Here is a 23,333-nt window from a genome sequence, read left to right on the forward strand (position 1 = left end):
TGTCAGAATCCCTCAGTATGACCTTCACTACAGTTAAAGTGTAGAGTATTAACAGTGTGGCGCCGAGCAAGCGCTGAAACAGCAACAGCCGGTCCAGAACCAGAGCCAGGTCCGGAGGCTCCCCGCTGAGTTTGTTTTTATCTTACAGGATAAAACATTAGGGAAGATTTCACAGCTGCATGATTTTATATTCGCAAACAAAGTCGTTTCAACACCTCCTACGACATCACAGATCCTCCTCACGTCTACAAACTGTGTTTTTACCGATCTAATGGAGGGGTATCGTCTACAAACTTTAGCAAAACTGTTATTGAATATGTGTTGGGATCTATAACCTTTCAAAAACAGTCATTCGAACACAAATAAAGATCCTCCTCACGTTGTAGATACAAACAACGCTTTTACTGACCTTTTAGAAAGGTATCAGGCAAACAAGCAACCAGCACACACTCTTATAATAACAGTAAAAAATGGCCAATTTTAAAAAATATTAGTGGTGCACGATAATTATTGGCCCGATAATTATCGGCCCGATATTAGGAATTATGACGTCATCCCGATAAACCCGATAAAAGTATTAATAGCCCCGATAATATACAATATATTTTTTGGGTAAAAAAATAGAAAAAGATCCTGCGGTGTGGGTGGATTGGGACGAGGGGCGCTTGTTTTTCACTCGGCTCCTCCCGTTTTGCCAGTACTGTGGTGTTAGTGGTTTAGGAAGAGGGGAGTTCTTCACAAAGCCAGCGCTCCCTTCTCATGCCTGGCTGTGACTTAAATGGCGTGCGGCCGTGAAGCCAGGACAGTAAACAAACATGTCGTCGGTAGTATGGGACTATTTCAAAGTTTCAGAGTTAGATAGTTCGCTTGCTATTTGTATTAACTGATGCAATGCAGAAGTTCCACGAGGAGGGAAAAAGGCAACGAGCTATAATACTTCCAACCTGATTAGTCGCCTGAAACATCGCCATGGCTACGATGGTGTGTTAAAAGCGTACGAAGACGCCTGTGCTGCTAAACTAGCAGCGAATCCAAAGCCAGCTGCAAAGGCACCGGGGCTTTTACCTATCGACGAGGCTTTTGAAAAAGGCTAGAACTTTATTTAGGAAAATAAATATGGCCACTTTGAAGAGTCAGAACTGTTCTTGGCTTTGTTTTGTTCATAGTAGTAATGCTCATGTCATTTGCTCACTACTAGTCTTTATTTTACCACCAGGTGTGCAAAAACTACAGGTACATTTAATGTATATATATTATATTATTATCGGTTATCGGCATCGGTCTTGAGAAGCAGGAAGTTATCGGTATCGGTTTCAAAAAACCAATATCGTGCATCCCAAAAAAATATACGTTTCAAATACACTTAAAAAATTCTAATTATTAGACAAATGTAATCATTGAATATGTGCTGGGATCCATAACCATTCGCAAACATGAATAAAGACCCTCACATCTTACCAACCTATTAGAGAAGTATCATGTACAAACAGACAGCACAAACTCTACGAGTAAAAGTTAAAATAACAAACAAATAATAACAAAAACAAACTATTATATTGCTTTTCTTGAACTAATCTTTTCACAAATCATTTCCTCATTTGATTGATTTTCTTTGATCCATAATCTTTAACAAGCAGTTGTTCGTACACATAAATACCACCTCACATCCTCAAACGGTGCTTTTACTGAAATTTTTAGAAGATCAGGTACAAAAACAAAGCCTTGGTTCTCTAAAAATCGCAGAAGTCAGTACAACCATAACGCCACAACAACCACATTTACAGAAACAACTAAATCCGTCATTCTGTGAGTTGTTGGGTTAGACTCGAAACTTTATAAAAGTTCAATATACGCTGACTGCAGGTAAAATGGACTGCATTGATATAGCGTTTATTCAGTCTGTCCGACCCCTCAAAGCGCTCATCATTCAGCCATTCACACCTCATTCATTCAGAGCAACGCCATTTACTCCAATGTTAACTTAAAGGAGACCTGTCATGCTATATTTGAATAATATATTGTAGGGCCATACCTATATAAGGTATATTTATACGTTTTTCAAAATACCAAACAGATCATGAATTTTAGCCATGCCTGATTTCGCTCTATTTTCCTCCCCTCCACCCTGTCTTTGCATTCGCTGCAGCTGACCACGCCCCCCTGCAAAGGAGGGGGTCGAGTTGTCATGTTACCATGCTGTTACCATGCTGTTACCATGCTGTTACCATGCCACGGCAACCTCTCATTCCCCTGATTGGTGGAGAGTTGGCCATATAGGCGGAGCTCCTCGTCAGTGACGTCACACTATTTTCAAAGCTGGATCAGCCTGTATCAGATCCGTTAAAGCCACGTTTTTAGAGATTTGGGTCTGGAGGAAAAGAGAGAGGGTTGTGTTTTCCGACACTTGGTGAGTTCCCTGACACACCGGGGACACATACTCGTGTATAAAAGACGTACAAAAGTGCATTTTGCATGATAGGTCCCCTTTAACTTAAGTAAGTTAACATTCACACATATTCTCATATCTTGCCCAAGGATACATCGACATGTTAACAGCACAGGGCTGGGATCGAACCCACAACCTTTCATTGAGAGAAGGCCGCACTACCTCGTCCCTTTGACTACTAGTGTTATGTACTTCATGTACATTTGGCAAATGTGTGGTATAACAATGAATCTTCTTCTTATTTCTTAGTTTGAAAAGCATTGTAAGTTTGTCCCGGCCAATTACTGTAGTAAGGAAATCAGCTGTTCCGATGCCCACAGTTATTTCGGTACCACTTTACAATAAGACTACCCTTATAAGGGATTCATAAAGGGTTCTAAATAGGTTATTAATTAGGTTGTAAACACTTTATTAATCATTATGAACCATTTATAAACCAGTTCTAACAGTTTTCATACATCAACACAGGCTCACTATTTGGCAAGATGACTAAGCCTTGTATTGGCTACTTAGCGAGAACTCAATGAACAACAGATACCAAGGATGCTGGTTGATGAAGAAGAAGAAGCAAGCTAGGTAGCCAATATAAGACTAACCCCCAGTTTCCACTGGGTCCGTCTGCGCCGCGTCACGGCTGCGCCCCGGTTTTGGTCCGACCTCCTCTAGCGCCATAACCCACCGGACGCGTCCCAGAAGCGTTTCAGAAGCGTAGCGTCGTGCGTGCAGGCTCGCAGTTTTGTTATTGATTTGGGCATCCTGGACATTTGTACTTATACAAGAAAGTAAGTAGGCTACGTAGTTAAATGTTTTATTTTTGTGTCTGTTTAAATTGTGTTTATTGTTGTTATACATTTCCTATTTTGTTGTGTTGTAGTCTACAGACAGTTAATAATAATTGTAATAGTCCACTTCCATGATGAAAACCTCGTCGTCCATTGTGCGTATCGTAGAGGAGGTGTTGTGATGAAGGAGAGGGGTCTGCTAAATTAGTATATGTGGGGGATGGGCCTGGCCCGGATGCTCACCTTTCCACTTCCTGCGAGGGGGGGCTGCCTGCCCGACCTTACGTTACGGCTGTGCCGCGGCAAAAATAGGATTCATCCTAATTTTAGAGAAGCGCTGCGCCGAGCCGCTTCTGGGACGCGTCTGAGCCGTAACGCGGCACGTGTGGTGGAACAGCACCCATTGACTAGAGTGGCCGCGATTCTAGACGACCGCCGCGGCGCAGCCGTAACTCGGCGCAGACAGAACCGGTGGAAACTGGGGGTTAGCAGTACAGATAAATGTGGGCTCACTATTTGGCAAGCAACCGGTCACAGTTGCCCTGTTTCATGTCTTATGCAAGCTTATTAATGATTTATAAAGTTCACAACCTAATTAATAAATGAATTACACTATTCGTAAACCCTTTATAAGGGTAGTCTTATTGTAAAGTGGTACCGTTATTTCTTATTGTTTATCATCCATTTTTTATATAAATCACCTTCACTGTCATGTTATTCTGTTGTTATTCTTAAATTGCATTGTTAGGACTATAAGAGGTATTATCAGCAACTGGAGGCGTGTCTCCTTCAGCAGTTTAAAAACAACAATCTGTATTGGTGTTTTACACCAAAAGAACAACGTTCTGTTATTGCCATGACTTGATCTTGGTAAATAAGACAGGTTGAAATAAACCAGAATCTTATTTTAATTACAAACATAGCTGGTTCAATCTCTCCAGAACCAGAAGGATCTCAGCAAACACAACTTTCTATTGAAACAAATAAATGGTTTAACTTTGATTAACCGCATAATTATTAATTATGGTAAACCTCCCGCTGTGTCACCGGTCCAGATGGAGGATGCTCCGGAGAGAAAATGGACGTCTATTTCTGTCCTTCCTCTCAGATCCCGTCCCGATGTCACGCTAAGCATTACGACGCTCACACACTCCCTATGCTAATGCCCCAAACTCCCACCTAGGATCCGGGCTGTCATAGCAACCACTATCCATCAGCCTCCAGCGGCTTTCAGCCACTTTGTGGGCCAGGAAGATGACGTGTGTGTGTGTGTGTGTGTGTGTGTGTGTGTGTGTGTGTGTGTGTGTGTGTGTGTGTGTGTGTGTGTGTGTGTGTGTGTGTGTGTGTGTGTGTGTGTGTGTGTGTGTGTGTGTGTGTGTGTGTGTGTGTGTGTGTGTGTGTGTGGTGTGTGTGTGTGTGTGTGTGTGTGTGTGTGTGTGTGAGAGGAGAGGAAGGGGGGTTAATCCAATACTCAGTTTCTTTCAGTGTTCCTTGTGTGAATCTAAATGGGAAGCCAAAAGATTTCTCCAGACTGCCTCAATACGGTCTCTACGGGAGCCTCAGAGGGACAAACGTCAGACTCTTAACACTCGAGATTAGGAAGTTAAACTAGGTCAAAAGTTTACTTCCACTAAATACAAAGCCCCCCCCCCCAATCTAACTTCACTGATGGTTATACAAGCTAATCATACACTGTCGTAGAAGTTACAAATCAGCTGTCCTACTGCTGTTCTTCTTCTGTCCTTCAATATTGGGTACAGACACAAAAACTGATTAATTCAGACACGAAATGTATTATTTACAATTAAAATAGTTTCGGCCAAAAAAGAGAAGAAGAGTTAAAGTCAGGCTGCGTATTATTGGAGAAACTAGCTAGAGTAAACTTAATATTTAAAACCCTAAACCCACCCGAATGCTTCCAACTACTAGAGAGAGCACATTTTGATTTATTGATTGCTGTTGGGACGTGAAGCTTAAATAATAGTTTTATTTAAGCAACAAATAGTCTGTTAAATCCAGGGTTAGGGTTAGAGCATTTTCATGTGTAAATCTCCCTCCATTTGATGCTTATCTTCCAGTTTGTTTTATCAATGTCTGTTGATTTCTTTCTTTCTTATTGAACTGTTGCTCAGAGGTAGATTTGTCTCTTTCTGCCCTTTCATTTTTCAGTCATGTTGAACCACGCACAGCAAACACTTCAAACAAATTAACATCCATTTCTAAAGACACAATTCGACAACCTTAAAGTATGAAATACCTTTCAGGAATACAAACTAGTCCTCTCTTAGATCTCACTGGAACCAATCAAGCTTTTTTGGCAGGAGAAGCAATATCTTAAGGATGGTGTGTGTCCATATTTATTATAGAGACACGGGTTGAGTGGTTCTGTTTAAAGTCTGAATGAGTGAAGCTTGTTGGAGGAGATGAATGTTGAGAGGAGAATGATATCAGGACTAACAGACACGAGACATCAGCAGCTTCCGATGAAGGAGACAAATGATCAACATTGAGGCTCTTCATCCTTCAGCTCAGTGAGGAAAAGCTTTCACCCGCAGGTGTTCTGGGAAACATCTGCAAACTGTCTGTCTTCAAACCCTGCTGGTCACACATTAAGGACAACATCTGACTCTCAACTAGTAGTTGTTGAAACAAAAGTGAATCTCAAAAGCCTTGCACTACCACACTTTCAGCCAATTACGACGTTTCAATGGAAAACAATGGCAACAGCACTTTTAGCCTTTTTCAACAGCAATCAGATAAAAACAAGCTAGCACTCAAAAAACAACCAAATAATTACAAAAATACTAATAAAGGAACTTCCATGATTTTTCTTGAGCTACCCAAAGTAGTTTCACCCCTTGCCTGTTTGCAATTATACCCTCTAGAGCAGTGGTTCCCAACAGGGGGGGCGCCAAAGATCACAGGGGGGGCGCCAGGCCTCAGATGATTTGAGGCCAAATATCATATTTACACTTTTTTTTTTTTACATATAATTATAAGGCAATACATGATTGTCACTAAAAGCCTTGTCTCTACATTACAATACAATTACCAATTAATTAAAAAACTAATTAATTTAAATAAAAATTCAAGTTAGTATTAAAGGCATAAAAAGACAGATATGTATAATTCTTTCTTTAATAGAAATGTTTCTTCTGCGCGTAAAGTGTCCAAACCAGGCTCGTCTGGATAAGCGCATTTTTAAAACACAGTCATTGTCCATGCCGGTTTCAGTTGGATTATTTGTCACAGTTGCTCCAATCAGATCAGCCTCCTCCATTTTGTAGATTATTTACGACTTTTGAATCCACATAAACACATCGGCAAAATCCGGCATACTTTGAACATGTGTTTTAAACAGTTTAATCCCTTTGTGAATTGTTTCCACTTGCACCGTCCTTTAATTTCTTCATACAGCGGGAATCCAAATGAATTAATCCTGAGTCCAATAACCATCAAAGTCACTCCGATACAAACAAGCTGATTATTTTGCAGATACTGGTTTAATGGACATAATGCGTAAAAATAGATATTTAATGTGAAGACATTTTGGGCAATTTTACAGACCTACATCGTGATGTCCAAGTTTTGAGAGTGACCAACACCATGAGGTTCTTCCCTTTAAAGACTATGAATATCCAAATCAAGATTCAGTGCCTCTAGTAAAGCTGGACAAAATATCAATATTATGTCAATCTATATATATATATATATATCCTTTATTTAACCAGGTAAAAGACTCATTGAGATTAAAATCTCTTTTCCAAGAGTGACCTGGCCAAGAAGGGCAGCATGAACGAAGTTACAACATATAAAACACAGACAAGACAGGCAGAAAAATACAGCTGTAAAACACAAATGAAATGTCACATTAGCGAGTCAATAAAACAAACTATTAAATCATTAAAAACTGGCAAAATTGAAACCGATTTTAGGATATACGAGCACTCACATCTACCAATGGTGTGGTGTCCTCTGTCCTTTAAGATGGACCTGAATTCCCCCATAGTGATTACATCTGAGAGTTTCAGCTCCTTCTGAACATTGTTCCAAGCTGTGGGGGCAGCATATCTAAAAGCTGTTTTACCCAGTTGTGTTCTCACTGTAGGAACCAGCATCTGAATGAAATATTGGGAGCGCAGGCCATATAGACTTACTTTTTGACACATATATGTGCGAATGTAGGAGGGAACCAACCCAAGATTTATAAAGAAAACCCAACCAATGGGAAAGGGGTGAAATTAGACTAGATATTGTATTCGATTTTTGGATGTGGTGTAAGTGTTGTGTTTTCCTGTTTTAAAGGCATTACAGTAAACTTGTAGACATTTTCTAAACGTACCAGACTGTTTTACCTCATCTCTCACATAAACCGCTTTCACACCAAGTACTTTGCCGTACTTAGTTCCCCTATGGAACTAAAGAGCTGATCGCGTTCACACCGGAATAAGTCCCTGAGGGAGGATTACGCAAATTAAGCGCCAGCAGCTTCTACTGAAGCCTTCCGAGTAAATCACCAGAACGCCGACACCTCCTCATCACTCCACCGCTCCCATGTTTTTTTGTTGTGTTGCCATAAGTTATTCTCTCTCCGTTGGTGCGAAGGGCTAATGCTAATAATGCTAATGCCAGCAAATACAATGGCGGCTTTCCGATTTTTACGGGGCGTGTTTTGCAATTCGCCCGGCCAATCAGAAATTGGAACTTTTTTCTCCTCAGGAAAGTACCTGCAGGCACTGAAAAGGGGGGAAAGTTCTCTGAACTAAGTTACGACACGGCTCACTCTCACATTATTGGCTGATATCACAGATCTGCAGGATCACCTCCAGCTCTTCGGGCGCCTCGCTGAGCGCCGGATGTTTGAGACTATCAGTTGTCTTTTCCTGTTTTTAAAAGCTTTCTTATAAAGTAAATTGCTGGCATTTTCTATAATAACCAGACTATTATGTGACAGCACCAAAAGTCCAACCAACAAAATCATCACAATGTCGATATCCGAGTATTTGATTAAAATATATTGTTATATTTGATTTTCTCAATATCGCCCAGTCCTTGTCTGTAGCTGCTGAAGATCTTGTTCTGTTCTTAAGTGACAGACAGAGCCATTAGTATTACTTGCTTGCAGTATACATACATGTGGTAGGAAGGCTCTCTAAAACGTATGTAAGCTAATCAGAGTTGTCGCTACGTTTGCATTTTACAAGAGGACTTGGGGAGTTCCCATTTACACTTGATGCCGTTATGTAAGGAGCTAATATTTCTAAGTTAACTCAGCAATTCTGATTCCTTTCTTCTCTCCAGCAGCTACTAAAGCCGTTGACAGCTGGAGTTACGACACGGCTCACTCTCACATTATTGGCTGATATTAAAGATATGCAGGATCACCTCCAGCTCTCCGGCTCTTCTGGTTTTTCCGGCGTCCCACTGCGCCGGATGTTTGAGACTATGCGTTGTCTTTTCCTGTTTTTAAAAGCTTTCTTATAAAGTAAAGTGCTGGCATTTTCTATAATAACCAGACTATTATGTGACAGCACCAAAAGTCCACCCAACAAAATCGTAGTAGGAAGGCTCTCTAAGACTAAGAGTTGTTGTTACTTTTTCATTTTGCAAGAGGACTTTGGGAGTTCCTATTTACACTTGATGCCGTAAGGAGCTAATATTTCTAAGTACATTCTGATTCCTTTGTTCTCTACTAAAGCCGTTGACAGCTGGAGTTACGACACGGCTCACTCCCACATTATTCCCTGATATTACGGCACAGATCTGGATCACCTCCAGCTCTGCAGGCGTCCCGCTGAGCGTTGGATGTTTGAGACCACAGCAGACAGCAGGCAGGACTCGAGTCCAGCTGATCTGACATTACGGTTAATATTTCAGTGAGGAACTCCTCCACAGCGAGCGCAGCGTGTCAGGGCTCATCACATCGCTGAGGAAACCACTGAGATCTCTCTAAAGTCTGTAAAACACTGACAGGCTTGACTCAGACTGCTGAGGAACCAGGTCTCCTGCAGAGTCACTGCCAGAGCCTGCAGAGAGGTTATACTGAGCATGAGGACCAGGAGAGACCAGCAGCAGCTAACACACTTTTGTCATTCATTAGTTACTGGCTGCTACTTCACTACTTGTACATGTTTACTTGCTCTTTAGTGCTGCTACTGTACTTATTGTTTACCATGGATGTGTACTTAGTTGATTTTATTTTGTTGACATGTTCTTGTCTCTTTATATACTATAAATAATGTGTGTTTTTTAGGCAGAGATTACTATGTTCCACCTGAATTTACTCTGACACACAGTGGCGGCCGGCCCATAGGGGCGCTAGGGGCGCCGCCCCACCTCTTGCCAGATACAAAATAAAAATAAAATAAAAATATTAAATTAAAAAATATATATTTAAAAAATATATATATTTTAATTTTTAATGAACAAGGTAAATATCATACAATTGGTATCACAAAAATGTATAATAAACATAATTTCAGCCAATCAGCACCGTCAAATATTTTGGTCACGTGGGCGCTCACGTTGGCGCCCATGTTGCTTACGTGCGTTGACGTGAGTTGTTTTTTAGACTCGTGAGTAACCAAGGTGACGCAGTATTTGGATGAGAATGGTGTGCAGGTGGAGTCGCCGGAGCCTCGGTCCGCCCAAGAGCTACTCTCCAATCCTTTTGAAAGGAGAAGTTTGGGAGATAAATTGATACTTAAAGACCTTGGACCGGACCAACCCGATTTGTATATATCACAGCAGGCTCGTGAAAAAGACAAAACGTATCAACAAGGCTTCTCACATGGCTAGCTGGATGCAAACAGGTAAATGCTATCTTTTGTTTCCCATGCTTGCTCTTCAAACAGCCGGGGACAGATACGATCTGTTCAGAAACTAGACAAAAGTTAAACAAGTACAAACCACAGACTGTCTGTGTCATGGAGAATACAGTCGCTGGTTTATTTATGTCTGTATAGGCCGTTGTTGTGAGTGTGGACGGTCGGAGCATATATAGCGTTAGCTTAGCCAAGCTCCATTCAGGAAACAAGCATTCTAAAAGGTTTTTCGCCTGCCGTCTGTCTGCAGACTTGTCAAAGCATTAATTCATGGTTTTTACTAACCGGTATCAGTATGTTGTTACTTCGGCATCATTTTGAAACGTGTATTACAATTTAATCACGGTAAAATATGTTCATGTTGTTTTTGTAGCTGTAGCTCCCGAGCCAGAGCGTCTTGTTTGAATGATGCGAGTAAACACAGCTGGCAGCTGCGGTGAAACTCGAGCGACTAGAGCATGCGATGGGAGCGTTTAGAGCGAAGCGAATATTCACATCGCGTCCGGTCTGAACGCAGCATTAAAGCGAGCTCCGCACTGCACTGGAAATGCGCCATTACATCACCAGAAGTCCTAATTTAAGGGGTAATTTCTCCCAAAATTTTTACTCACTCTATCAACAGCCCCACCAAAAATATGTTCCACCAGCCGCCACTGCTGACACAGCAACATCTAAATTGATTCTGACACTTCTACAGCCAACTCACAGGTGTATCATTGCTTTGATAACAAATAGTATTCATATACCCCTTTTAGAAGTGAAGATATAGTCATTCATTCTGGGCATGTCATTTTCGAGCCTGAGGCCTGAAAAATAGGCTCAGGGCTTAACAGGTAAATATGTTAGTCCTTAATTGTTTACCTAAATCTGTATAAATAATTGAGGGTTGAGTCTTTATTTAGTCTTTACAAACACACAATAACAGTGGAATAAACTAAGTCTGCTGCAACATAGACTATGACAATAACTTTGCTCGCTAGATAGATTTTATTTCCCACATTTTTTATTTAATAATCTCAGCGAACGTCAATTTTTTCCACCCATTAATTTGCAACCTAGAAATGTTGACTTTTTGAGTTTTTCCTCTGAATATAACGGGACTCTCAAAGCTTTGAACTCTATATATTGTGTTCCCACAACAGCCCTTATATGCTGTCAAAGACATTAGCCAAACAATACTCTATAAGGAAGAAAAGGATTTAAGGACGTTTACATTACAGCCAACTATGCTGGAGAAACCATTACAACACATCTTATGAACTGTATGCAACTTAAAACTGATCTTGTAATTGTTTCTTGTCATACTTGTAAGAGAATATTTTAATCTGATCTGTGTATTTAGAGATTCTCAGTCTTTCTTGCATGTTCCTGTGTAACATCTCAGGAAGACACAGGTCAAAAGGTCTTCTGCCTTTCCTGTGGGTGAGGGGTTTGGGCACATGAGAAGCTGCAATACAGAGGTGCTTTGTTCCAAATGTCTGGTACTAATTAGAGGAAAGGCGGGAATATAGGCCCCTCCTCTTCTACTGTATAGATGTGTTCCTGTCTCCCTTTGTCCAGAGTTGATTTGGTTGAAGCACATGAAAGTTGTGAATATACCTTGTGAACTCTCCGGCCGTATTTTCTCTCTCAATAAATATCAGTGTGTTGACTAAATACTTTCCAGCTTCCATCCTTTCTCGAGCCTTGGCTCTGCATTGCTGCACAGAAGTTTTCCTCACAATACTCATGATACTAGTACTATCTAAGTCAGTGTTTCTCAAACTTTTTCATACCAAGGACACTTAACCAATAAAAAAACACTCGCGGACCACCTAACAATATCCAAAAACACATCGTTTCTCTAGAACAGATTACAAATCGCCTGAAAATGGTACAATCAAGTGGAAGCATGTGTGATGAAGGTGTTGCGCTGGGCTATACCATGCAATCGAAAGTGAAACTTAAGCTCGCTCCATTGTGGAGATATTCCCGCGAGAGTGCGGAAAACTTTTATTTATTTATGTATTTCAAATGTGAAATGTTACCAATATACTCACGGACCACTAGGGGGCACTCACGGACCACCAGTGGTCCGCGGACCACACTTTGAGAAGCACTGATCTAAGTGATGGGCTACTTGTTTCCAAAATTACTTAAAAAGTTAATCGGAAATCTGCTTCTGTTATCGTTTTAATCTGTTAATGTGTCGCGCAACAATCTTCCCTTGCACGGTGAAATGTGTGATGTCTTTTAGTCGAGTGTGATAAAGCCGTTCACATCACTCCACATGACTCCTCACATGATTGAGGTATTATTATCTTGATAAAGGAGGATGTTCAGCCGGGAGCCGTGTGACACTCTGGATGAGGTGTGTTTGTGTAACTGTGGGAAGATGACACCACCTGCCTCCCACTAACGGCTGCAGATGGAGCAGACAGACGGAGCAGGAACACAGCGAGGCAAAGCTAACAGTTCAGATAACAGAGAGGAAACATCGCTCTCAGGTGGCTCTTTAGAAACAGGGACATCAAACAACATAAATGAGTCAGGACACATCAGGAATATTTTGGGACATCGGTGTTAAAAGGGGATACTTTATACGTCATGACCCAAATCTTGCCATTTTAAGTGGTGAGAAAATGTCTGACTGTTCCTTTAAATGTGTTGCGTAGCTGTTGCAGAAGTGTGTGTGGGAGGACGCTGAGGATGTCTGATAACAATGTTCAACAACGTCAAACAGTCGGCGTCAACTCTGATCTCTGCTGAGCTCCAACTCATCTGCTGCAGAGACGCACATCAAATCTTTAGATTACTCATCAGACGCAGGTGGAATAAAAATAAATGACCTTCAGTGGATGACGGGTACTGATGTATAAATAGTTCTCTTGCCGTGTGTCTGTCTCTCAGTCAATTCTGACTTGTCTCGTTGGTGAAGAAAACAAGCGTTGTTAAATATAGATGAAAAAAACATCAATTGTTTTCAAACGGGCAGATTAATACGGAAAGTAATTTGCAGTCAGACTAGATTTTCTATTTAAAATGTGGATATATCTTTTCTTGATTTTAAGTGTTCAAAGTTATATTTAGCCTCTACTAAATATGTGTAACTGTTTAACTGCCACCCAGTTTGACCCATGTTACACATCTGTATACAAGACATCCATTAAACACTGCTTTGACTACACATGGTTTGATAAAAACAGTATGTCCATTGTACTGGAAGAAAACACAGATAAATGAAAGGAAGCTGATTTAATGGGATAAATAAATAAATGGATACTTTAGGACATACCACTCATGCCCTTAAAGGTCCCCTATCATACTGTTTTTCATTAATATATTACAGGTGTCAGATATATACAGAACATGTCTCTGAAGTGTTTGGCTCCAAACCCCAAACAGATCATTGCAGCATTACCCATAATCCCCTCTGTTTCAGCCCTGTTCCAAAAGTGCTGATTCTGTGTCTGTAGCTTTAAATGCTAATGAGCTGCTGGCCACGCCCCTCTGAGAGCTGATTGGTTTAAAAAGAACACAATGTCGCTCTCGGAGGAGATTCAGGTGATAAGGTGTGAGAGGGGGGGGTTACCTTGGTTGGTGATTGGCTAATGGTTACACAAGCTAAAAAACATTGTGACATCACAAAGTGGCCAAAATCTGATCAGCTCATGTTCAGACAGGTTTTTATAGAAATGGATCAATAAGAGAGCGGATCTTTTTTCCTGAAACTTTCAGAATCTCTTTACACAGAGGAGACATGAAGAAGTGGATTTTGCATAATAGGTGAAAACTCGTCACATCCTCGGTGTGTGTTTCGGCCAAGCGGCAAACTCTGGGGAAGAGCCGGGACGCCAATACGGAAGTGCCACACACTGCAGTTCATATATTGGCCGCTAGGGACTGGCTGCAGAAAGGAGCACTTTCCATAGACCCCCATGTTAAAATGCCCAACTTTACAGCAGAAAAAAACATGTTTCTACCCCTGGCTGCAATACATATTATTATGAATATAGTTAGGTTCCACCTTCATGATTATGGATCTGTGAGTGAATTGTTTTCTAACACGACCCTTTTATTTATATTAGGTCTTAACGTTTTTGCATAAATTAGGGCGTGGTCACATTGAGAGACGGCTCTGTCAAGTGACTGCTGCTGCTAGCTTCTGGTCTCTCTGCTAGCTGCTCCGTGAAGCTAGCTACAGGGACTCTGCCTGCTCAGCTCATCCAGGGAACACAACTTGAAGCCAGCCGTGGTTGTTTGTTCTTCATGCTTATATATATATCGGACTATTGTGACTCGCTCTGCGGTTAAAACAGACGGTGCATGAATGCGGTTTTGCGGTAAGTGAAAATCGAGTACTTATTTATGTGTTCATGATTTTAATCAGCTACGTAATTAATGCTTAGCATGTAAGCGAGTGGTAGCTACATCGGTGCTAACGATGCTAATCGTAGCCTACAAGTTAAAACCATAGACTGTATATATAAAGGTTAAAACGAAATAGACAAGTGTTAAGTGGGATAATACTGAAGAACAAACGGCTTCTGTTTGAGGTTGATAAAATAAGGTTACATCCTTGTAACTTAGAGATATTTTATTATGTAGGAGGAACTGTATGCATCGCTAAGGTTAATTTAAATTGGCTATGCTCAAGTATGTAGACAAGCTAACGTTGAAGTAGTGTATGTGAAATCAACCTCACAATAAGATGTGTGTATATTACAATTATTAATGTCATATTTCAAGATGATTACTTGGATATTACAATATGGTTGGTTGAACTGGAGTTAATTATTGAGTTTACACGTTAACGTCACAGTCATCTGAAGAACGAACCCAAACCTTAGTGTTTTTATTAATTGCATTACCAAATGGGTATCAAATAAACAGTAAGCATTGGTAACACAACTTCCAAAGTTACAGTAAAATAAAAAGGACCCTGACTCGGACAATACACAATCCAACATGTTCAACAGAAGAGAATCAGTTATATTGTTTGTACACATGGTACTTTACATATATATATATATATATATATATATATATATATATATATATATATCTCTGTTTGTTTAAGGTGTCCAGGTGATGCAGACAGGCTGGACCAGAGAGTGAGAGACAGAACTGGACTCCTCACAGCAGTGAACTTCAGCACAGGTACAAAGACTCTTTTTTCATACTGTACAAAGAATCAAGAAAGATATTGGTTTAAATAAATGAAGTATTGACTTGAATACACTGATATACATTCCATTAAACAATACTAAATACTAGATCACCTACACATCGGTTAAGTTCAGGGTTTTTTCCATGCAAAAGGTCACATTTAGATGTTAACAAGCAATATGACTTTGTCAGCTTTCTAATTTAATGTATTGAAGGCAAAGATATTTAACACATAGTGAGAACTGCTGCTATTTATCTCTCAATATTGTCTGTAAAAAACGTGGTAAAAGTTATTCTTTCAGTGAGACAACAGAGCAAGCTTCTACAGTTGCACTACGTTTTGATAACAGTTACATATTATTTTGATAATAACATATAGTTCAATGTTGATGAACTTCATACTGTTCATTCATAATCTGATTGTCTTTGTAGCTCACTGTTGAATAGGGATGTAACGATATACCGAATATTGCGGTAAATAAACGTCCCAATACCGTCGTGAGACTGACAAAATCTGCCGCGATTTCTTTTTTTTAATATATATATTTTTTTAAACCCTTTTTTTTGTTTTAAACCTTTATTTAACCAGATGGTTCCATTGAGATCATCGATCTCTTTTTCAAGAGAGACCTGTCCAACATGGCAGCAAGTAGGTTACAACATGAACATAAAACAACAGATAACACAAAAGGACATCGTATTTACAGGGCTACATTCACACACCTAGAGACATTGACAAGTACCAACAGTATATTTATATCTCGCCCTGTCAATAAGCCTCACCTTCTTGGCACCTTCTTGTATTGTTTTTGAAGTGATGGAGAGACAATGCACAGTTTGACCCACTGCTGTCACCCATGGCCAAAGCATATCTCTCCGTCCCACTGAGGTGGCGTTAGACTTTTTCGCTGTCCGTCATTTTGACAGACAGGATCGTAAAATGTCCGTCATAATCCCTTATTAACCGTCGGGTCTGAACAGTTCACGAGAGAGCACGCTCGTGAACTGTCAACGGGGGGGCGGTGTTATGCCGTGTGTGCATGCACCTCGCGGGAGCGCGCACAGCGTAAAGCAAAACCTCCCAGACATGTGTTGATCTGTACGGTAAAGTACGGTTTGGAAACTATATAATTTCCTTTTGGAGGGCATGCATAACACGGCATAACACCAGAGCCTCGCTGCGGGGAACAGACTGCTTTCAGATTTTTCCGTCATTGATAAATAAAATATTCGGTTAACGCGACCACTGCTGTCCCAGCAACATCAGTACCAGGCGAGAGAGTTTTTTCCAGAGCAGGGGATATTGTAAATGCCCAAACATCCCAGCTTATAAATACCTGGAAATGTGGACATTCTCATATTCCTAAAAACCTGTCTGATGATGCTGAGTGAGTGACTGAGTTTGAGTTGAGTTACTTGAAAAACTAAAGTGAAACTTGATTTATTTTATTGCAGGGTCTGATTATTAAATGTCCTTGTTTATTTGTGGGATGCAGTGGCACAAAGAAATGCCTACTTTGTTTGGTAGTAGGCTACTATAGGTACAAAAACACTGGTTTTCTTGTTCCAGTCTGTTACTGTCACTTTGTTTTCGACACTTTAAAATACTGCTATCCTACTAAAATGCTGTACAAATCAGATTTATTATGTAATAAAGAAACATTTTCCGAGTACATTTTTTTTATTGAAAACTTTTTTTTTTTTTTTGTTCTTTATTATTCAATATCGCGATAAATACCGTACCGTGGACTTGTTATCGCGATATTATCGTACCGTGAGTTTTTGGTATCGTTACATCCCTACTATTGAAATAAAAAAAAAACATTACAATTACAAAATAATTATATCTACAGCCCCTAAACACACGCTTTCATAAATAACACACTTGTTCTGCAATAATATGTTTTATGTTTCCTGTCATTTTTGTTAGGAAAGGACATGCCTGAAAGACACGACAACATGTTCTCCCTCTCTGAGGGTCAAGAAAAACATCCAAGAGGAACATTAAAAGCTGATGTTATGAGATTTTAAGACCAGTACAGGACATTCACTAAGAAACTACTTTTATTGTAAAAACAGTCAGCTGATCGAATGCAGCTATTTCCACATCTACACTCCATCAGCTGATTATTTCTATCTGCCTCACTTTATGAGCTTCACATCACTTGTGCCTTGTACCGCAGAGTTTGCAATGTCACAAATAAATGGGGCCAATCTTCAGTTAGATGTGAATGTGTAATCTAACACTTTCAGTAAGAATAATGGACGAAAGGATGCAAATACAAATACAGTTTATTGAAATGTGAACCAAAAGTTAATCAAACATGTTTTAAATAAAAAGCACATATGGACAGAAGGTGTAAACCTATTAAATGTATAAGTAAACACATTTAGTCAAATAAAGTGACAGACTAGGCCTGTGCAGTCGGTATCAGCTTTGCCCAGCATGGGCTCCTCCATCAGGCCTGGTCCTCCTCACAGAGGAAAGACCCTCAGTCCTCTCCACACCAACAGACAGGACGTCCATCACAGAGGTTTCTCCCTGAAGTCTCTGCAGCCCTCTGGACACCAGGCTGTCTCAATCCGTCCACACTGAATATGAGAGGGGGAAAATGAAAATAATAAATGCTTTAGACAATAAGAAATATAAAGTTGACTGTTGAGTTGCTCAGTTTTTTTAGATTGTCAATACTATTACTGTATAACTAATATCTCAGGTTAAGAGGCACCTTCAAATAAAGATTGGTCTTTAAATACATGTTGTCTTTTGAATTGTTTGTCTAAAGTCAAGGATCTAGAACTGGTACTTAGTTTTAATGATACAGTCTGGTTATTATGCTGTTTGGAGGAGGCCTCACAGGTAAGAGCACTAACTAGCTGCCATCACATGTACCTTAGCTTGACTTAAATGTATTAAACGTATAATTAAGTGATATCAAAATATAAATAACTAATGTCATGCAAACATTAATATTTGCTTGATTCCAGTGTTGAATTTAGCACAATTGCATACAAACGTTAAGGGGTTTTAAGATTCTGAAGTATTATGCTAGAAACCCAATAACTTAGATTATTATTTATAGTTTTGCTGAATAGTTTCATGTCCGCTTACCTTAGAAATGTAAAATGCCACGGCAGTGTGCAGATGGGGAGCATGTTAGCTTAGCTCGGTAGCTTCAGCTAGCTCTGGAACTTCCAGCTCGGTGGCAGCAGGTCCCGCCTCGGCTCCGCCTCTTTGCCCTTATTTGGATCAGGCTGGAGCAGGCGGGAGTTGAACTCTGACGTCACTGTCGAGCCGTTAGTGGCCGACTCCGCCTACTAAGGGCTTCTCGGCAACTCTGCAGAATCCTATGGGTGACGTCACGGACCCTACGTCCATTTATATATATAGTCTATGGTTTCGGCCTGGTAATGATGTGTCAGGGTCTTTGGTCTGAAAGCAAAGTGTAATTCTGGCCTGTGATCCAGTTACTCACAGAATCAGCATTACTCAGTGACAGCCGATATGAGCTGCTGTCGGCTGTAAGTGAGAATCTGCTTCCCTTCACTCATCTCTGATAATGAGAGTCAGAGGCTGGTTAATCTGTGAACTGTTAGTGTGAATTGCAGACTTTTGAATATGTATTTATGGTCTTCATGAAAGTGTTAACAGGCTTTTTTTCAACGACTGCGACTTCTACTTAAATGTTTCACTTGTGTTCTGTGCAAAGCAAACCATTGAGAAACTCTCTCTGGACGGAACACATGGATGTTAGCCTTTGCAGACCATTTACAAAAACCTATATGACACACTACAGGGCCCCTTTAACTATTTTCTGTGGCATTGATAGAGGAGCCTGAGACTGAAGATTTCCATTGCCAATAACAATGCTATGACCATTGTGTACATGACAAATAAAGCCTATCAAATGCACGCTGAAGGCTCTTTGAGCATGTTTTCTCTCAGTGATTGTGATGTTATGTTAAATGTTTGTGGTTTGTTTTTCATGTATTGTGTCGGGATATTTGTCTATGTTGATGTTACAGGTGGAGCTGCTGTGATGCAAGTCAAATTTCAGACTTGATCTGACCAATAAAGTATTATCGTATCCAGGGGCGGTTCTAGGGGGGTGGGGGCCAACCATACTTGCCAACCTTGAGACCTCAGAAATCGGGAGCATTTCAAAACCACCGTGGGGGGGGGGATAGCCGGGGATAGCCGGAGCTGTATTAGATTAACATTAACATGCTTATTGTAGTTTTAAGTGCACTACCTTACGGCCTGTAGCTCCATCCTTGATGGAGCATGTGTGTGGGCTGGACCTGTATTTTACAGGAGAGGAGTGAGCAGAGGGTGGGAGTTGTCGATTCTTGTTCTGTTTGCTGTGACTATCTTCCTCACCCTCTCAGACTTTGAGTTGCGCGCCCTACTAAAGAGACGCGCTACCATGGAAACCAAACAATGGTGTAGCTGTATTAAAGTCCGAGTGGAAACAGTTCTGAGTAAATCTGATTTTGTCAGAAATCGGGAGAAATGCGGGAGAAATATGACCCCGGGAGGAAACCGGGAGAGGGCAATGAAATCGGGAGTCTCCCGCGAAAATCGGGAGGGTTGGCAAGTATGGGGCCAACAGGGGCCAGTGCCCCCGTAACACTGACCAGGGACCCCCCTGTGGCCCCCCTCCAAGAAAAAGGTTACAATATTACGATTTATTAGGACTAAATCAAATCTGAGACCCGGAAGTACAGTGGAGATTAAACTGTTCATTACCTTATAAAAAAGCAAATACTGTTTATGTTTTTTAATTAAATTGTCACTTAAAGTTACTAAAACCAATACTCTAAATGAAAAGAACTATTGAAACAAAGGATTGTCACTTAAATTTACAAAACAAATACCAATTACTGTATTTTATGTTCAATTACTTTACTGTCTTTTTAACCCGCTTTTAGTGTGCCCCTCTCATTAAATAACTGGCCCCAGCCTGTACAATTGGTCTAGAACCGCCACTGATCGTATCGTATGAATCCTGTTTGGATCCTTTGATAACTTGAAGGAATTGTACTCACATCCGATCATCATCATGGCCACGGCGAAGATCTTCTCTCCGTCCGTGTTGGGCGCGATGTTCCCGAAGCCGATGCTGGTGAGGCTCGTCATGGTGAAGTACAGCGAGGTGATGTACACCGAGTCCTTGCTGGGCCCTCCCTCCCAGCGGCCGGACCCCGAGGCGTTGAACCTGTAGGGCGTCCCGACCGTCTCCCCCAGCAGGAACAGCCAGCTGTCCATCCGCACGCTGTTGGTGTCCTCATCGATCACCTCGTAGTCCCCGATGCTGTACCAGATGCACGCCAGCCAATGAGCAGCCAGCCCGAACACACAGACCAGTAACACCAGGACGGCCGCTCCGTACTCAATGTAGTGGTCCAGCTTCCTGGCGACTCGACCCAAACGCAGCAGACGGACCACTTTCAGAGAGCTGAAGAGACTGCTGATGCCCTGCAGAGGAAGAGGGAGAGGAGGAAGAAATTATAGATTGACATACTTCAAGCAGCCAAACCCTCTTAAACTGAGCAACTCAGCATTCAATATATATTAAAATGTTATATGTAGTACAATAGGTGCTTTCACACCGGAGTACTTTTCCCAGAAATAGTTCCGATAGTTCCTGGGATGTTGCGTTCACACGAGAACATTTTCACCCCTTTCCTGGGAAGAAAAAGGTTCCAATTTCTGATTGGCTGGGCGAAATGCAAACCACGCCCCGTAAAACTCTGAAAGGCTTTTGTGAAGACGCCATTTTATTTCCGTGCATTAGCATTATTAGCATTAGCCCAGCGCACCAACGGAGAGAGATTAATTTATGGCAACACAAAATAAAATGTGGGATCGGTGGAGTGATGAGGAGGTGTCGGTGCTTCTGGCGATTTACCCGGGGCTTCGGGTGGCGATTTACTGCCACCCGAAGTCTGGCAGTATTACGTACGCCGTGAAGTTGTTTGCGGCCTGCCAATAAACCCAAAGCAGAAGAAGAAGAAGTGACGTCAGCGGCTTCATTTGCGTAATCCTCCCTCAGGGACTTATTCCGGTGTGAACGCTATTTACTAGATAGTTCCGGGAAATAAAAGTTCCGGGAACTATTCCTGGGAAAAGTACTTGGTGTGAAAGCGCCTATTATGCACACTTTTGTTTCAACTCCTTATATTGGTATTAATCTACAGAGCTGAAGAGACTGCTGACGCCCTGCAGAGGATGATATGATGATATTCGCTCTTCTTTTTCTGACTCACCTTTACTCACCGCTGGGTCACCACTAACCTCCTTTTCCCCTCTCTCTCCAAGTGAGGTTCTTACCCTCATTACCTCTGCCCGCCCTACCACCTGTCCTCTGGACCCTATCCCTTCAAACCTCCTTCAGACTATCGCTCCTGATATTCTACCGTTTCTCACCCATTTCATCAACACTTCTCTAACGTCTGGTCACTTTCCAAACAGTCTCAAGGAGGCGAGAGTAAACCCTCTCCTAAAGAAACCCACTCTCAACCCGTCTGATGTTATAAACTACAGGCCTGTCTCTCTCCTCCCGTTCCTGTCTAAAACACTTGAACGCGCTGTCTTTAGACAGCTCTCCTGTTATCGCCATCAGAACAACCTTCTGGATCCGCACCAGTCTGGTTTCAAGGCAGGTCACTCCACAGAAACTGCCCTCCTTGCTGTCACTGAGGAACTGCACACTGCTAAAGCAGCCTCCCTCTCCTCTGTCATCATCCTGTTGGACCTGTCTGCTGCATTCGACACGGTGAACCATCAGATCCTCCTTCGCACTCTCCAAGAACTTGGAGTTTCAGGCTCTGCACTTTCCCTCCTCACCTCATACCTCAAAGACCGCACCTACAGGGTAACTTGGAGAGGGTCCGAGTCCGACCCTTGTCAATTAACTACAGGGGTCCCTCAGGGCTCTGTTCTTGGTCCCCTCCTCTTCTCCTTGTACACAAACTCGCTCGGATCTGTCATTTGCCCGCATGGTTTTTCATACCACTGCTACGCTGACGACACCCAATTAATTCTGTCCTTTCCCCGCTCAGAGACCCAGGTCGTCGCACGCATCTCTGCTTGTCAAGCGGACATCTCTCAGTGGATGTCTGCTCATCACCTCAAGCTCAACCTTGACAAGACTGAACTGCTTTTCCTTCCGGGAAAAGATTGTCCCACTCTTGACCTGACAATCAACATCGGCACCTCTGTTGTTTCCCCGACTCAGACTGCAAGGAATCTGGGTGTGATCCTAGATAACAAACTTAAATACATGTAAATAACGCTGTCATATGAATCCAACTAGGGCTGAACGATTAATCGATTTGTAATCGAAATCGCGATTTGAAATGATGCGATTATCAAATACATTACAAAAACTTTTTTTTCTTCAAACTTTAAAAAAAAAAAAAAACTGTTTTTGTTTTATTCTTGTGTGTCAGTCATCCACATCAATCAGAAGTGCTGTGCTCCACATGTACCAGCCATTGTTAACCAATCAGAAGTGGCCCATGTTAAAAGGTGATAGACAGATTGATCCAATCACCTGCCAAGTATTTTTGAAAGTGCCTGCCCTTTTCCAAATGGCTTCCAGTGGAGCTTTCCTAGATGCTTTGGTGAAACAAAGCATCTGAGTCAGGTTAGTGATGCTCCATCACATGTTTCTATTACAGGGTGAATCTTAAACTGAAGCTCGACTTTAAAGCAACCCAACGGAAGTTTCATGTAAGTTTAGTTCTTTCACTCGTAGCTCGGGCTGCGGGGTGCTAGAGACGGGAGCACGTTGATACGACCTTCCTAGCCGGAGATATGGCCGCATTTTACAATAAACTTCCGTTGGGTCGCTTAAAAACAAATATCGCAAATCGAATCGCAATATCTGTCAGAAAAATCGCAATTAGATTATTTCCACAAATCGTGCAGCTTTAAATCCAACTACACTGTGTTGTGATATGTTCATAAAACAGTGTGCATTAAAAGTACTTCTCTACCTTGTCCAAAACCTCTGTGTGTGTTTGTGCAAGGGAAACTTTTATACATGCTTTTATTTTGTAAATGTTTTATTGATCAAAAACCAGCAGTGAAACACACTGGATATATTCAGGTTGGAATACACACTC

At 41.4% G+C, this 23,333-nt stretch overlaps 1 protein-coding gene across 1 annotated transcript in view; it reads right to left on the reverse strand.

The window, feature by feature from the left end:
- kcnh1b (potassium voltage-gated channel, subfamily H (eag-related), member 1b) overlaps positions 1-23,333 on the reverse strand; it is a 71,891-nt gene that overhangs the window by 19,664 nt on the left and 28,894 nt on the right. The window contains 1 exon segment of the mRNA XM_034087934.2: positions 20,250-20,679. Within this exon segment, the coding sequence (XP_033943825.1) occupies positions 20,250-20,679 (430 nt within the window).

This window comes from Pseudochaenichthys georgianus, chromosome 1 (assembly GCF_902827115.2).
Source record: "Pseudochaenichthys georgianus chromosome 1, fPseGeo1.2, whole genome shotgun sequence".
Classification (NCBI taxonomy): domain Eukaryota; kingdom Metazoa; phylum Chordata; class Actinopteri; order Perciformes; family Channichthyidae; genus Pseudochaenichthys; species Pseudochaenichthys georgianus.